This window comes from Aphelocoma coerulescens, chromosome 20 (genome assembly GCF_041296385.1).
Source record: "Aphelocoma coerulescens isolate FSJ_1873_10779 chromosome 20, UR_Acoe_1.0, whole genome shotgun sequence".
Lineage (NCBI taxonomy): Eukaryota > Metazoa > Chordata > Aves > Passeriformes > Corvidae > Aphelocoma > Aphelocoma coerulescens.
This window is the reverse complement of record NC_091033.1, coordinates 9,642,484-9,659,691: the sequence shown is the minus strand read 5'-3', so window position 1 is coordinate 9,659,691 and position 17,208 is coordinate 9,642,484. Positions and strand designations below refer to the sequence as shown.

At 44.3% G+C, this 17,208-nt stretch overlaps 1 protein-coding gene across 1 annotated transcript; it reads right to left on the bottom strand.

The window, feature by feature from the left end:
• Positions 1–3,060: 3,060 nt before the first annotated feature.
• PCMTD2 (protein-L-isoaspartate (D-aspartate) O-methyltransferase domain containing 2) lies at positions 3,061–15,220 on the bottom strand. The gene is made up of 6 exons (XM_069034055.1): positions 15,022–15,220; positions 12,336–12,664; positions 10,993–11,095; positions 9,040–9,211; positions 8,086–8,209; positions 3,061–6,562 (listed from the first exon to the last, which is right to left on the bottom strand). The coding sequence occupies exons 2-6, from the start codon at positions 12,640–12,642 to the stop codon at positions 6,180–6,182; spliced, it is 1,089 nt and encodes a 362-aa protein (XP_068890156.1). The 5' UTR covers positions 12,643–12,664; positions 15,022–15,220; the 3' UTR covers positions 3,061–6,179.
• Positions 15,221–17,208: the final 1,988 nt, after the last annotated feature.

Genomic DNA, 17,208 nt, shown 5'->3' with positions numbered 1-17,208 from the left:
AAATGACCCTGTGCTTCCAGGGCTGAGCTGGGATGCAAAAGATGCGGGGCCAAGGTTTTTATGTCCATTTTTTTGCCCTAGCACTCTCTGCAGACTAAATAGGGAGTCTTATCTAGCAGCCTGTCAAATGTATTGTGCTGTAACACTTTCACCATAAAAGCTGTCTCTTATCACATGTAATTACAACATCAAGCAAAAATATGCCTCCAACCATTGATGTGGGCATGGGATGTTACAGATAAGGGATTTTAAAAGGGAGATATCACTAACAGAGATAAAAAACCTGCAAATAAAGACAAAACCCCACCCTGGAATCTGTAAAGTTTCTTAGGCAGAGTGAAAGCTGATTCATTTCAAAGGCCTTTCTTTCTACAAGGATGTCATTTGGAAGAATGTCAGGTTTTTTGCGAAGTTCAAGGCAACTGAGGGATGAAGAGGGAAACAAACAATAAAATCAACTGATTTTGAGCAGTAGGAAATGCAGTCCTCCACTTGTTTTCTTCCCACTGGATGATAAAACTGAGATGCAAAAGGCAGGATTTGTTTCCAGTTGAATTAATCACCTTTATAGAGAAGCTACAGTGAAACCAGCCTATCTTTAGGTTTCAAGTTATTACAAATGTGTGGCTTGAGCAGGAGGGAGGTATTAAAACACATTAGGATGTAAAGGTACTTGAGGAATTTCAAACACAGCACCATCTCACAGAGCCTGGAAGATCAAATGATGGTTTCCCATCAAACTGCACATGTGCTTTGTACTGTACACTAAAAAATAATCGATGTGACAAAGCAGTACTTCATGAGAGTGACATTTAAACCTTCCCAGTTCAGATTCTCTGTCACTTGAGCATTTGGGGAGAGCATTGGGTTTGGGGTTTCACCTAAAATTTTATGCCATAGAAGGTAAAGGATGTTTCTTTTTTCCAGCTATAAAGAGAATTATACTGCAGGCTTTCTGCATTTAGTCCTCAGGCACTCTGCTGTTTGTTTGCCCTGCCATTGCTTGGAAATCCAACCAAGTTCACTGAACTCATGGTTTTGGGCAGAGTGTCCTCTAGCGGCCACCCAACCCAACCCAGGCCAACCCTGCTCACAAAAACGGGTTGTGAAAGCCCAAATTATCATCTTCAGCCTTTATACAACAACTGGCAGCTGAGATCAGACTGCTCTGGCTTAAACATGACAGCTTTTAATTCTGCTTTACGTGCATTAGAAACACATCCTCCATGTGCACCAGGCTATGCGTGTTATGTGAAAATCTTCCTGACTCAAGTTCTCTGTTCTTCCAGACCGATTGCTCCCCACATCATCTCCTTCCCAAGCACACTGGACTCTGCTAGGACAGGGTACCACAGCTGGTAGGAGCTGTTCTGCAAAGCTGGGAAAAGAAACAAAAACGCTCTCTCCAAACCATGCGTCAGTATTTTGGAGCCATCATTTCCCCTGGTACATCTGGCTGCTCTGCAAATACGAAGCTTTTGTTTTCTGCCTCTGTGGTGCATAAACCCTGAGCTCTAAACCAACCCTCTGCAACAACAACAACAAAATCCTTTCCAGGTTTATTTGTATTGCAAAGAGGAGAACTGGGCCAGGGCTCAGTCCCATTTCTGTGGAACGAGTCCGGTCTGTGGAATCGCATTTCAGAGCCTGCCTGTGGTGTGGGGGAGCAGCTTTGGGAAGGATTGAGGGGTATTTGCCCACTACTTTGTACGAATGGGATCTTGAGCCAAGTCAGCAGATTTAACAGAGCACATGGAGTCATTTCAGTGCAAGAAGGGAAGTTCTGCAACCCACACCTTTACTGAGAGGCAGATCTTCACCTGACCTTCACCACACCTCTCCTGCCTTGCCTATCTCCCCTCATGACAAACAGGATGTTGGTGGGAGTTATGGAACACCAGCAATCCCAGGCCCCTTACTCTCACATTAATTTCTCTTATTTTCCAGTACTGTGACAGAGTCCTTAAAAAGGAGCGTGCAACTCTGAGCAACAACCAAAACTTCTCTCCTGAACACCAGGAATGATGTGAACACTTGTGTCCCATGCTCCAGCATTTCCAGCCTCTGCTACACAGGCTTTTCACACCTGTAGAAAGCAAGAAAGTTGGGGGGTTTCCCTCTGGTGGGGTTTTTCTCCCCTTCACCCTTTATTTTTTAACTCTCCCTTCTGTCCCTTTTTCTGCAGTACAAAGATTTCCCTCAGGGGACCTGCCCCCTCTCTACACCCCAAGGAACTGTGATGTTGTTACATTTTACAATGAAGTGAACATAAACATCATCTGACAAATTTAATTTCCTCAATACCATTGGTATGACACATCCGTGGCTTTCCAAAGCAGAAAAGGATTTTCTTTCAGCACGCAGCACGTGAAGGAAAACATTAACGTTGGACTAATCTCCTGTTATAGCTGGGTAAAGGACATTTATCATACACACAGATGACAGGAAGAAACATACAGACAGGCAATTATCCTATGGAATAAAGGTTAACAGATTCACTTAATTAGCAGCAGCTGTATTTGCTATTATGACCAGATTCCTACCACAGCTGAAACCAAAATATTGTTCTCAGTGCTGGAGAAATGAAAGCCTTGAACACCAGCTCTTCAAAATCCACGTTAATTAAACACTCAGAGCCCAGGGACAAGAGGGGAGCTGCAGTTCACAATGCACAGAACAAACTCCTGACATGGTTGGTTTAGGCACCTCCTTGAAGTACAGAAATGGACTAAATCACCTTTTGATATGTGTTGTTTACAGTCAAACAGCCAGGGAAGTGAGTTCACTCTTTAACCACACTGATACATTCAATCTAGGTCAGTTCTGTGTGTGCTGATCCCAAAAATCATCCTGCACAACTGCACGACATCAAGGTTTGGAACTCATCAGGTTTGAGAGATCACATTCTGCAGAGTTCATCTAAAACTATGCACCTGCACCACATTATTAAGCATTTTTTTCTGAAGGTTTTGTGTCTTGACCTCCAATCATGGAAATAAGCACTCACCTACAAAGTATTCTAATCACAACATGATGTAAAGCCATGGTAAGAAGGCTAAAAAGTCTTTACTGAATTTATTGATACAGAAACACTTATTAATAAAGTTTAAGATGCATAACACTTCTGCATGCCTCAGGCCAAATTAACTCTAGTTTCTATACAGAGATTTTTCAGCTTACACACTCATGACTAAAGCAGCTTGAAGTTCAGTTCTTTTTGCTAATTTACTGCAGGATCAAAACCTAAAAGGAGTCACACACACAAAAAAAGTGACAACTACTTAGAACACAAAAGGAAACAAAGCAGGTACAATTCCTGGACAGCTCACAGATCCATACAAACCCAGCTCTGCCTCAACCCCTCTGTTAGAAATGCCTACAAAACCACAGTGCAAGTGCTTGTGCACAGGGAAAATGTATTTACAACTGCCCTTTATTTACAGGCTATAAGCAATACTATTTCACAGTTATATTATACATAAAATTTCTACTATCTGTTTAGATCTGTGGTTTTTTTTGGACAAGGGGACAATTTGACAACCTAGAACATAAATTTCCTGTATATATATATTTATTTATTCAACCTTATCCAGGAAAAAATAGCAGTATTTATGCATCTTCTAGAAAGCTACAAAAATCTAGCAAATGCAATAAAAAAGGCAAATCTGGTGAAAAATCTGATAAAATACCTTTTGCAACTGGGGCTGGGATGGGGATAAAAATGAAACAAGGGATAAATGAAAGATAATCCTCTCTCAACCGGTCAGCTTTAACAGAATCTCTGCAAGGCTTACTAACAGGAACCTGAAGTTTAATGTCATTTTTAAAGGAACTTCTTTAAAAGTGTTGTGACTAAACTGAAGGATGACCTGGCAGCCAAAAGCAGGAGGCACCCTGTACTGTGGAGAGGTGTGGAAATTGTGCCACAGTCCAGAAAGGCACATACCTGGCACAACACCTATTAAGCAGAATTTTCCAACCAATAAGAGGGCACAGCCTGTAGGGAAGCACTGAGAATAATTACACACAGATTCTATTAAGCCTCTATTTACCACCACGTTCAGGACTTGCATTTGTAGAAAGAAATTCATGGGAGTTGCCAGTATCACAGGATGGGGACGTGCACCTTTACAGGAAACCATCAGCTCAGTGGCCACAGAACCACCCACTGCAAAGAAGGAAATCAAAATCCAAGGGAGAAAGACAGCTTGGGGTACCATTGAGACCAGAAGTGGAGACAGGAAACCAGAGGCAAAACCCAGCCTATGACAGTGCTATGTGCCAGCAGCCACATGATACAGGATTATCAGATAATATTCCCAAAGAGACACAAAAATCCTGTTAAGCAAGGAAAAGTTCTCCACTTCAGGCTTAGACATACAAGTAACTCATTTATTTTCAAAGCCACACAGAACTTTGAAACTATTTTTCATGAAGCAAGTTGTGCAACTCAGGACCATTTGGCAATACAGTCTTCACTCATTCCTCCTCAGAAAATGAGGAGACAGCACACATGAAAAAAACCAAAAGATATCAAAGTGATACCAACTTAAGTGCTTCTGATGGGGCAATGCCTTAACACAGCTTCACTGCCTACTGGGAGAGCCTTCCATCCCCCCAGCTTTAGGACCATTTCACATCAACACAAACTCCAGGGTTTCTCTCCAGCTTTTACCAGTTTAGGTAGATTTTCCAAACAGGCTGAACCAAGTAAACCTCTTCTAAAGACAGTATTTTATTGTCCACACACTGTGGCCTCCCCATTCCTGGAACTGCTCAAGGCCAGGCTGGATAGGGTTGGGAGCAACCTGGCCTAATGGAAGATGCCCTGTCCATGGCAGGGAGTTAGAACAAGATGGTCTTTAAGGTCCCTTCCAACCCAAACCATTCTGTGATCCTATGGTTCCATAGCATCTCCTTCCATCACCATGACAGAAAGACTTGGGAATAAAAATTACGGCTCACATCCACAGAACTGCAGAGTGACAAGTCCTTCCACGTGAGCCTGTAAAATTTCTGCTTCATTGTTGCAGGAATAAAATTACCTGCCAAGCTGAGCAATTTCATTCCACTCTTGTGCACGAGCTGCATTCCGGCCACCTTGCCACAGCAGGGGCACACACAGAGGAACACACCTAAGAACTGCACCCATGTGGCTCTCTAGGCTGCTTTCACATTCTGCAGACTCTCCACAAAACTCTGTTTGGCTGATTTACTGCTCAGGCTGGTGCTCTGCACCACACTCTGTACAGCCCAGACGATCTAAGTTATCTCACACAACAGCAAAACCCACAGATTCTGCTTTCAGCTTTCACAAACTCACTGCTCTGCAGCTCTTCTCTACCCCTTTCCCCATTCAGAATTACTCTGTAAACATTTCCAGAGACAACAGTCCCAACCCTAACTACCCCTGCATCCTGTCAAAGCTAAACAGCTTTGCAATTCCTCACTTGCCTCCTGTGCTTTAAAAAAAAAAAAAACAAAAAAAAACCCCACCAACTCATTCACCAGAACAGGTGTTCTCCATTAAAAACCAGCATTTTGTAAAACACTTTTCACTGAAAAATTATATATAATTTATAAGCAAAACAGACCAACCAAAGGGGAGCTGATGCTTTCCTTCTCATTCAAAATCTGGATGCCACAAGGGTAATGCCAAAAATTCTTTCCTTTCTGTAAAAGTTGTGCTTTTTCAGATTACTGGAAGAAACAAGATTTGCCAGGTCAGGTTTTAACTAATAATCTTCATCCTCCATTAAACACACACCATGGCAAACACACGGCAGGTTTAGTGGGAGAGAGCACAGACAGGAAAGGTCTTTGGGGAACTGCTTAGGAGTTTTTCCAAACTGATATTCGGTGGAGCAGCCATGAGATTTTTAGGAATACCTCCTGCAGTTAGTTTTGAGGGAATTAAATCCTCCTTTCCATAAGCAGCTGAGCACTTCACCAACTTGCTTCCTAAGGAATCCCTGCTGTAGGATAAAACTATAGCACACAACTGAGAAGAAAGAAGGAACTCAAAAAAGCTATAATGTCGAAGTTTACAGCAGCCACATTCCCCAGCCAGCCTACTGCCTCGGGTGTCACATTCGCAGGCAAGCAAGTGGGACACGTTTGTCAAGCCCTAAGGAATACTTTATTCTCTGCCTACTTCCCGCTTTCTAGAGGAAGGAAAACTACTTTTCCCTGTAATAAAGCAAGTAATACTTCAAGGGATCGGGCAAAGGCAGGCTCAAGACCTTTTCTCTCAAAAAGTTTACAGGAGGGTCTGGCTTTAGTTCAGAGGGTTTGGTTTCCTCCTCCTCTGGCCTCTCCTCCTCGATGTCCTCGCTGTTGTTGTTGTCGTCCGAGGGGTTGGAGATGTGGCTGGCGAACACCTCCTTGTCCAGGAACACGATGGTTTCCATGCGCCGGCGCCGGACCCGCCTCCGTTTGAACCTGGGGGGGTTCTTCAGCCCGTTCCCAGCTCTGCTCAGCGCCTCCTGATGGATGATTTTCTTGATGGTGCCGCGGATGGCGATGCGAGCCAGGTCCTGCAGGCTGCGAACGGCCACGGGGGCTGCAACCAAACGAAACCCGTGAGCAGAGACGGAGGAACTCCCCCAAAAGTACTCCCAGGAAAAGTTCTGTTTGCTCAGATTAAATTAGGCCATTTGAATTCCCTGCTGGGATTACACAAACAGCTCTATTCAGCTCCTGTCAACTCGGATAAACTGCGTTGCAACTTTCCATACAAAATTTAATTGTGCATTTCTCTCATTAAAAAACTTCCTACTTTGATTTCAAGTTCTCAATTATTGTAAGATACACATCTTAAAGATTGTATGAATGCAGACTTAGTGCTGGGAGCTGTGACTGTTTAATGACACAGAATAAGGTATTTTCCTGTGGTAGATAACTAGACCTGAAGTCTATTTAACTCTTCCATAAAATGATTTTTCTATTGTACAGTTCCTTCAGCTTTGCCAAGCTCTGCACTTATAAAACACAAGTACTATTTATGCTGTTCAAAAACTGCTTCAGACTTAGTGGGTGAAGACAGGCTGAAAACCACTTTGTAGAAGTAATTATAGAAACATTACAGTAAGTTCCTGTATTAAAATGCCTCCCACATTAATGGTTTGGAAGACTATTCTGTCTTCTGCACTTATTTGCTGCCAGCTCAGAAATGCAGCAAAAATGTTTAAAAAATGTATTGATGCACACAGATCCATGAACTAAAATGAATCAAAACTGATACAAAAAGTCCCTGTCCTCTGCCAACAAGGGAGCTTTCCGGGGACCTGAGTGAAGGAAGCAGGAAATAATTACATGTAATTTACATGCAGGTCTCACTACAAAGTGAGATCATGCTGAAGCATGCACTTATTGGACTTTCTAGCATGCTGTACACTGTTTCCTGAGCTCCTCTCTGTCCTGCAGACACCTTTCCAGGTTAAGGCCAAAGCCTCACTAATCTCTTTATGAAAGTACCTCTGTCTTCATGTGTTCTTAAGAGGCCTCTTGACATTAAAGTCTTAATCTAAAGATTGGGGCCACTGATAGCATTTCAAACAGCTAACCAAGAACTGCACAACTTGTATCCCTCAAGCATTCCAGGTTCAGGATAATTCTGGATTGCTGGGGGTGAGAATCTTTGAGCAGATACAACATTTGTTCACAGGTACTGCTTGGTTATTTCCCCTCCTTGTGGCACAGTGCCCGAGAACCACGACAGGATTCAATCATTCAGGACTGGAACAGAATGTGCAAAAATAAGGATAAAACACCCTGCAAAGTCCAGGTACGACTTCACAAGAAATCATTTGGGTTTAGAATGATGGCCCAGTGGAAGGTGTCCCTGTCCACAGCAGGGATATTGGAATTGGATGATCTTTAAGGTCCCTTCCAACCCAGACCATTCTGTGAGTCTGTGATTTAGAATCTAGATCATACAACTCAAATTCTTGCACAAGACAGACAACTGTTTAAAAAAAGGAAGGGCTTGGAGTAATTTTCCTTGAAAGGATTCCCAGGGATGTTACAGCTCACAGCCAAGCAGCAGAAGGAACCTTCCCCAAGCTCAGGAATGTCTGTACTCACGCAAGTGAACGAGCTTTGATTTTCCTGAATCTGCATGGTTTGGCTGAATCAAAGGAGCAAAAGAAACAGCAAGAATCTTCTTCGTCTCCCAGGCAGAAGGACCAGTCCGAGTTATCTTAGTCAACTGAAGCAAAACAGGTAGATTATTGTCCATTGTGGGAACTACAGTGAGATTTTTGAACAAAAAAAAATGAACAAATGACTTTTCTGCCTGGACAAGTTGAAGTACTGGAAGGTGCAATAGTAAAAGGTGATAAGGAGAAAATAATGGTGGTTTTTTGAAAAAAACCTGAGAACTCCTTGCAGGATTAGCCCCAAGTAACTTCATCTATTGCAACAGAGCATGGGCACTGGCAATTTGGGTCACTCTGCTTGCCCAGATCTTCCTCCAGGCTGGACCAGAGCAGCTGTGTTTGACCTCTGAGAAAAATCCTGAGTCACCATGAGCACTCACTCCTGAAAAGGTCATTGGATCAAATCTCCTACACTGACCCACTGCACAGCCTCTCACTGGGAAAAAAACCTGCACCCTGCTCCTCTCAAGTTCCCCGACAGAGGTAAAAGGTCAGGCACTTAACCCACTTTTTACTAAAAAGAACCCACTGACACTTGTAAAGAGAGACATCCTGCATGCTCTTTCACAAGCCAGTCAGGGTACAGAATGTTTTGTTTTGCCATAAAGAACACTAAATTTATAACTGAACAAAACCTAGCTCACATTTTTGCAGTATGAAAGTAAAATTGCAATTAACAACAGATTTCAATATATGAAAGACTGCAGAACTACAAATTTCTTAAATATGAGGAATGTGCAGAGTTCAGTTTTCAGTCGTAGTGAAAACTGGTGCACTTAATTCTTTCTTCAGCCTGCTACAAGGGCAAGCTAAAGGAGCAGCTACTGACTAAACCAAGATCAGAATTAATAACTGAAATATGAGTAAAAAGGCACTCAACCTTCTCTTCTAGAGGCATGACAAGAATTCCCCCAACTTTCAACAGGTTCTTCATGTAGTCCTCGTGCTCCTTCTGGACTCCAGCACCACAGTAAACACGGTCATACTGAGTGCAGTCTGGAGAAATCTCTAAACAATTGCCAGTGACAAAGGATGGCTCACAAAATTCAAACCTGAAAGTGAAGAAGACTTGTATTAGACAAGAATATGACAATTTATCACATACATTATTTTCACAATTCTGGAAAAACTGAACTATTAAAAACTTGAAAAAAAAACCCAAAACAGTTTTACAGTATTTCTCCTCCAAAGCCCATCTATTCTAGACATTATTGTAAGAGACCTCAGCTAGAAGTCTCAAAACCACAGAACAGTGAGGTCAGAATTCATGGATTAAAATCTCCAAAGGATAAGGATGCATAATTTCATACTTGAGCTGCAGGTAACTCTTCAGAATGAGCTATTTTTAGTCACCTGATGCTGACTCAGTCATAAAATGCAAGTACAAATATTAGACCTGCGCTTCCAAATGTCAAAGTATTTTAAGGACTGCACCTGGGTTTATTTTTATTTTATTTTCAAAAGCTTTTAACTGGTTTTTAGATGTGGGAATTACCACCTGATGCTACAGAAGTAAGCTGTGCTGAAGCCAATGGAAGTTTTGCCATCAGCTTCAAAAGAACTGTGATTTCACCCTTCATAAAAAAGACCTTTTGCCTTCAGCATTTCTGACTCGGTTTAAGAGAAAAATGAGTGATTCTGTGATGCCTCTGGTTTTCTTACAAGCTCCAACACTCCCTAAGTTTTAAGCCCTACATTTAAAGGCTGATTTTGATAGAAGTTGTTCAGCACATCCATTCTTTTACTGGTATCTTGAGCAGCAGCTCAACATAGCACCTATTTATTCCTAAACACTTCCTGGAGCTTTCTGGGTTTGCAAAGAGTGCTGGACATTCAGAGCAGCCAGAGAACAGTTCCTGCACACGCTGTTCCAGGAGCACAACCCAGCAGACATCACTCAGCAATGCCAATTTTCCAGGCATGTTGATTTCTGAATTCAGCTCACTTTTGCTCCATAGCTATATTTGTCTGGAGAGAGAAGATAGTCTTCCTTAAAACATCTACTCAAACAATAACAACATGACTGAAAAAAACCCTGTTGAGCACCATCCATGCCAGAAACCTTCAGTCTGCTGCCAACATGCAGAAAATACAACCCCCTCCTCAGCAGCTTCCCAAGGCAGCAGGAACAGCAAAAGGCTGAATAGCCTAAAATCCTGCATGTCATGATTTTAATTTTCTTCCTCCCAGGAGTGGAGGATATCAGGTATTCACAGATGCTTTGCTTCCCCGTTTGAACAAACTGTGAAACGGATCCAAAAATATGACAGCCACAACTTTTACTGCTGAGGTTACTATTAGCAATGGTTATCTGGCTGGGAAGTTATTACTTGTGACAGCAGCAGAATGGAGGGTCTAAGGAAGAACATAAATCAAACCCCAGGCAGTTTTAGTACCAACTTAATCATCATAAAACTACCTTCATATTTTAAAATGCCATTTTTCCTTCTTCTCAGATAAAACATATTAGGCCAGCACAGAAACCACTTCATAATCTCATCACCATGCAGGCTCTCAGATCACAAGCACGAACCAAGTATTGTTATTTGCAAGTTTTAAGCTGTTACTGCAAGTGCATTTAAAAATAAACAAACTTCTTCAGGTCCCTCTAAGCCCTGCAACATCAGCAGTGCTATTAAAAACACAGCAAACATTTCTGAAACTCCCCCATGACACACACCAGCTTCAAAGGTCACACACTGCAGCTCAGCAAGCCTAAGGAGCCTGAATCCTCAGATTACCCTGAATCCAGAGGGGCCACATGGGAGCAAGAACTGCCCTGAGCAAAGCCAAAAGCCCAAAATTAATCCCAACAGGCATTTTGCATTCTTACTTGTCAAAGCTGTCACTTGTTTTAATGAAAAAGTCCAATTTCTGCTTCGCGTACTCGATCACATCAGAGTGAAGCTCCACACCATGGTTAACACCAAAAGGACCTGCAAGTGCAGAACACCAGGGAATGGCAACAGCAACAACACAAAATCCAGCAGGATCGATACACTTTGGGTTCCTTCCTCCAGCAGATTGTTCCAGGAGTGTCAGAGTCGGTGTTTGTGTAGGGTCAGCTCTCTCACTGCTACAATGGGAATTGCAATCCTATACCTGCAATTTCTGGCAGCAAATGAGCCTCTTCTGCACAATTGATTCTGAATCATTTGCTCTTAACTATGCAGGAAACTTCTCTATAGGAGGGAAACACTGATGCCATTGCTGTGAAAGTGACCACCTGGAAAAAAATTCCTATGGCCTGCATGTTTTAGCACATCCAAAAATCTCTGCAATAAATCAGGAACAGTCATCATACACTGTACCTCAACTAACAGCAAAAACAAATTGGAAAATATGGAAGTTGTTCAACACTCATGCTTTTTATTCAGAACTGACAGCGTAACTTTTGCAAAACAGAATATAGAAGCCCTGGAGCTACATATTGGTATCCCAAGTAATGCCAACAAACCTAGAAGAAAATCACAAATGGGAAATGAGAGTGAGACTTCACCCTGAGAATAAACATCCCAGCAGTTAGAATTCCAGACACTCCCACAAAATTGAAGAAAGTACCCTACAGCCGTTTCCTGTATGTATCCTGGCAGCACAACTCTGACTGAAACGCTGCAAGGGGAATTTAAATTGTCCAATTACACTTTGATGATTTGCTTTGTGCCACTGTAGATGTGGTCACAAAATCAGTTCTGCTGCACTGCAGTGCTTCCCAGACAATATTCCCATCAGTGTGCTGGGGAGTTAGGAGTCAAAAGTGGATTTCAAACATGTCTCAGTCTAGACAGAAATGAACAAAAACCAGGCACAGAGCAGGTGCAGTCACAGCTTTTTGTGGACTTGCTCAGTCCCAGTTTCAACACTGTACTCCTGATCCTGACCTGGGGTCCTGCTTAAGTGGAAACAAACCCAGCTTTGTGTCCCCACCTGCAGGAATCCCCTACAGCCACCACGACATCGGTGCCTGTTCTGATCTGCCACAGAAATCTGGATCCCATCCAGCTCCCGAGAGAAGGCTGTGAGAATCCTGATAAATTGCTGAGCTGGATTAATACATTCTTTACTTTCCCAGCTACCTTTTTAGCTCCAGTAGTGGAGGAATGCCTCATCCCTGATTTCAAAATCTCTTTTTAAAGCTCTAACACAAACAGTTAATGTGACTGAAAAGGTATTTACCCAGGATGAGTCCAACCATAGAACTCAGATAACCAGTGCCACTGCCAAGGTTCAGAAACGACAGCCCTGGCTGCAGGTCCAAAGCTTCCATCACCTCCGAGTAAATGCACGGTGCTGAGAGATGAATATTTCCATGCTTCCATGCCAAGTCCTTGTAAGCATTGTCTTTGAACTCTTCCAGGTAGTAATCTGCCCGATCAATGGCTCGGAATGCCTGTTCCACCAGCTCTGTCCTGATGTATTGGGCCTCCTTCAGGTTATCAATTAATTCATCGTTATCCTCTCCCGCACTCACTGCGCCTCCCATCTTCAGCAGCCTCCTATAAACACTGAAAGTGAAATAACAACAAAGCAAAGTGAGGTACAGACCATGCACTCCAACACTAGATTACGTTGCTGTACATGGAGTATTTTGAGAGAGGTCTTGACATACTCCAAGGGCCACAAGCTCCAGAAAAACCTCACCCCAGCGCTCCCGTCCCCCATCCCAACAATGGAAAACAAAAAGCAGCAGAGCTGGCATCCAGTACCTGACACCAGTGGGGGAAAAAAATCACAATAAGCAATTTCAATGTGCAAGGCCTGTCTTCAAACCCTCCCACCGTTTTACCAGCACATCAGCTTTTCCACTGAACCCTTTTATATAAAGGATTATTCCAGCTCCTGTGCTTATGGGTCATTTTTCACTGCAGGCCCAGACAACAGTGCAAGTTTGGGCTGTCTGTCAGAATTCTTGTCACACACAGACTTTCTACCTCTAACAACTGAAAAGACTAAGACACAGGCAGGAAATCCAGAAAAATCTCAAATTACATTTCCTTTGAACATGCATCAGGATGTTGATTGCACAGAGGTTCAAAAAACCCAACAGAACTCTGACCTGTCAACCTTGCTTACTTTAGCCAATGCACTTTAGCAAATGCAATTTCACACAGCTCATCTCCAGAGCCTGAGCCACCACCATTAGTAAAGCACTTAATGACACAGACAGCAGCTCCGGAGAGAATTCCCACTGCAGCCCACAGGTTTTAAAGGAAAATGTATAGGGGGAGAAAACCACTCAAAATTAACCTGGCTTTTTCTCCCCTTCTCACATGTTAAGAAAAACAAAATCCCTTCCAGAAAGCACACCATGATTTTTCAAACGTGTTTATTTACAATGCCTTTCCCTGCTCACAGTAATAACCACGAAGCAGAAGCTTTGGAGTTCATTCCTCAGATCAGAAGATCTGCCTACAGCGAAATTGTTGGGGTTTATTTGTTACATTCAGCCAGAGCAAATTATACACTTTCATTTTCTGAGGAAACAAAGCAAAGCTACCTGACCGCAAGGAAATTTCACAGTTGTTCAAATAACACACCATTCTGATTACCTGTAGAGGCACACAAAACAGGATATACTTAGGCAGAGAACTCGAGCCAGTTTTTAATCCATTCATGTCTCAAACACATCAATCCAGTTCAAGACCATTAAAAAACATGAAATAAAATGCCACCCCTCCCCTTTCTACAGTTACGCCATCATTTTCTCTACAAAAAATCATTGTGTTTTATTACTTCACAGTGGGAACACATCAGGTTGAAGGTTCAGGTGGGTTAATCTACCAATTATTTTTTTCCCCTTCCTCTTGCATACACAAAACCTCATTGCATTTGCAACACAGGGTTGCCTGTATCTTTGGTCTTTATTTAACATTCCACATTAAAATACTCTTTTCACCGAGGGTCTTGATTCCCTTGACTTTCTTTTATATATTTTTGTTCTTAGGCCTCCTTCATTCTTCCACTCTTTTTGCTATTTAAAAAAAAAAAGAAAGTAAAAATCTACATTGTTAGATTTAAAGCAAGAACAAGAAGTTGTGCCTTTAACAGTGCTCCACTTTGGATCCCCAACAAATTCCTGCTGATGTACGCAAGCCCCACTGGGACAACTGGTCTGACCTGGTTTTAGCTCAGCTCCATGGACAACAAGTGCTCTTCCATGCTCTACACCATGGAAAACAACAAAAACTGCTGCCTGAGACATCCTGACAATGGGACCAAGGAATATCCACAGTGTAACAGGTGCCAGTCACTTCTGAAATCATCACTTTTACTGCACATTAACTTATTTCCAGTAAAATGAAGGCTTTATAGGCAGAACTTAAAACTCTGACATTCAAACTCCTCTCTTGATGTGATTGCACATCTGTGCTTCACTTGGTGGGAAATGGGAACCAAGTAGGGCTTATTTTTATTAAACTTTTCAAAACAAAACCCTCTCCCTCCGCAGCAAACCCAGGTGCATTTTCCTCACTCCTAAGGCAAAACAGAGATTTCCCCAAATGTGAGCAGGGACCAAGTCCACACGCAGAAATTCGGGTCGCTGCCCACAACAGAGACACCGGAGGCACCTCTGAGTGTTCAAACATCCCCTCGTTGCCACCTTCCCCTTCGAGAACAACAAACCAGAACACGAACCGACCACCCAGCTGCGCTCAGACGCCTGCCACAACACCTGGAACCGGAGCGGTTCCTGCCCAGGCACACCAACGCCGCCCGACGCCCAGGGCAGGGCTCAAAACAATACACAAGGCACAAAAATGCAGCTGCTCACGGCCAGCAGACCTGCGGGGAGCCCGTGCCCCGACACGGCACGGGGAGCAGCCAAGGGGAGCTTACTCAGGGATTCAGGCAACAGCGGTACCTCAGCGGATGGCTCGGCTCCGTTCGGCTCGGCGCCGTTCGGCACGGTTCGGCTCCGTTCGGCTCGCTTCGGTTCGCCTCGGCTCCGTTAGGTTCGGCCCGTTTCGGTTCGCCTCGGCTCCGTTCGGTTCGGCTCTGTGCTGCTCGGTTATGTTTGGTTCGGTTCGGCTCGACTCGGCTCCGCTCGGCTCGGCTCGGCTCGGCGCAGCCCAGGCCGGCGCGCTCGGGCTGTAAACACTGCCCAGCTGAGCGCCGGCCGCGGCACTGCGCACGCGCGGAGCGCACCACCGCCGCGGGCGGGGGGGGAAGGGAGCACACCACTGCTGCCCCCCTGGACCGTACCACGCAGAGCCGGCGCGGAGGGCGGGACTGTACCACGGCTGGTTCCGTGAGGGGAGTCCCAGGGATGGAGCCGGCTGGAATTGACCCCGTCAGATACAGGGAAATCTTCCAGCAACTTCTCCCAGAAAGCACTCCGCTACCACAGCCTTGCCATGCACACTCAGTGCAGCGTACCAGGGCCAGACACAGACTGTGACTCTCGCTTTTCCCCGTCGGTCCCATCGCACAGCTCCTGGGAACATCTCCCCATCCCAGCGTGGATGCCTTTCCCCATTCCCGGACCCTCTGCCCTTCCCAAAGTTCTTGTTCCCAGCACGAGGCTTCATCTCTACACCTGCTCCTCCAACTCATCGCCCAGTTGTCCCAATTGTCCCAGTTCTCCCAGTTGTCCCAGTTGTCCCAGTTCTCCCAATTGTCCCAGTTGTCCCAGTTCTCCCAGCTGTCCCAGTTGTCCCAGTTGTCCCAGCCTGGTGCCCTGCGATGCCGCAGTGACAGCGCATTGCCCCAGCTCCTGGTGGGATCAGGGCATCCCAGGATGCGGGAGGGGCCGCAGGGAGCGAGGGGCTGGGGGATGCCGGTGAGCAGCTGGCACAGGCAGCCCTCCTGTGTGAAGCCTGGCCAACACCAGGCGTCCTGGTATCACTTAGTCAGGCTTCGGAAAAAATCATAGGCAATCAGGAAAAAAAAATTTGGTGGGAACTGGTTAATATTCTTCATTTTGAGCCGATGAACATCCAATTTGAGTCACACGCTCGGATTACCTTTTTTTTTTTTTTCCCCCTGCAACCGTAATTGCCAGATGTGCATTTACTGAGGGATAAATCAGTGAGATGCAGATTCACCTGATTCCAGGGGCTGGGGCTTGAAGGAAATATGGAATATTGTGGAACTCCACAGTATCTGACTTGCCATTTGTGGCAAGTGTGACGGATCCCTGTCCCACAAAGGAGTGTTATTTAGGCCAACGTTATATAGGCCACGAATTTAAATTTTACGCTCCTGTGTGAGCTCCTTCAGTGACCTGGGGAAAAGGTGTCTCCTGTCACCTGTCTAAGACTGAGAGAAATTATCCTCTAAAAGTGTATCTTTGTTTTCATATGTAAGTGGCCCACCCAGCATTGGCTGATGCTGCAGATAAAATAAAATTGTCTGGACTGGCCTTGGATCTAGGACTTCATATGCTGCAAAATGAGAAGGAAAAACTGCAACACAACAAGAGGCCTCTTAATTCAAGTCCTCTGGAGATGAATTGTGGAAAAAAAGCTGTCTTGGCAGACACAACAAGCCCGCAGCGGAAAAGAAATAAGAATTACCCTGGTAAATGAGACTCAAATAGGAGAAAGTGAATCAGCATCCGAGATTTATTTATGCTTTAAGGTGATTATCTCAGCTCCCCTCATTAACGTGATAACAGCAGACTCTGCAAACAGGCGCAGGGTAATACTGTAGATGTCTGCACTTTCATTTTGCAGAAGACAGCTGCCTGGGAGAATGGGATTATTCGTGGAGAGCCAGCTCTGAAACTCCTCCTTGCTGATTCAACCAAACCAGGCCGTGGTGATTGCGCTCTCCTCATCTTTCATACAGAGAAGGCTCAGGGATAATGGCAACGCACTGGAAACTGCAAACGCAGGACACACAAACTCCTTGCACGTGTGATTCCATTCAGCATCTGCTCCCCTCGCTGCTGGAATCACTTGGAAAATAGCAGTTGGGATTTTGGGGTTTTGGGTTTTTTTTTTTTTTTTTTGTTTGCGAAAATTGTTATAATAAAAGCTGGGTAAAAAAAATGTGCAATTATTGCTAAAGCAGCTGTTCTGTCAGCAGAGAGCTCGCAGGGGCAGAG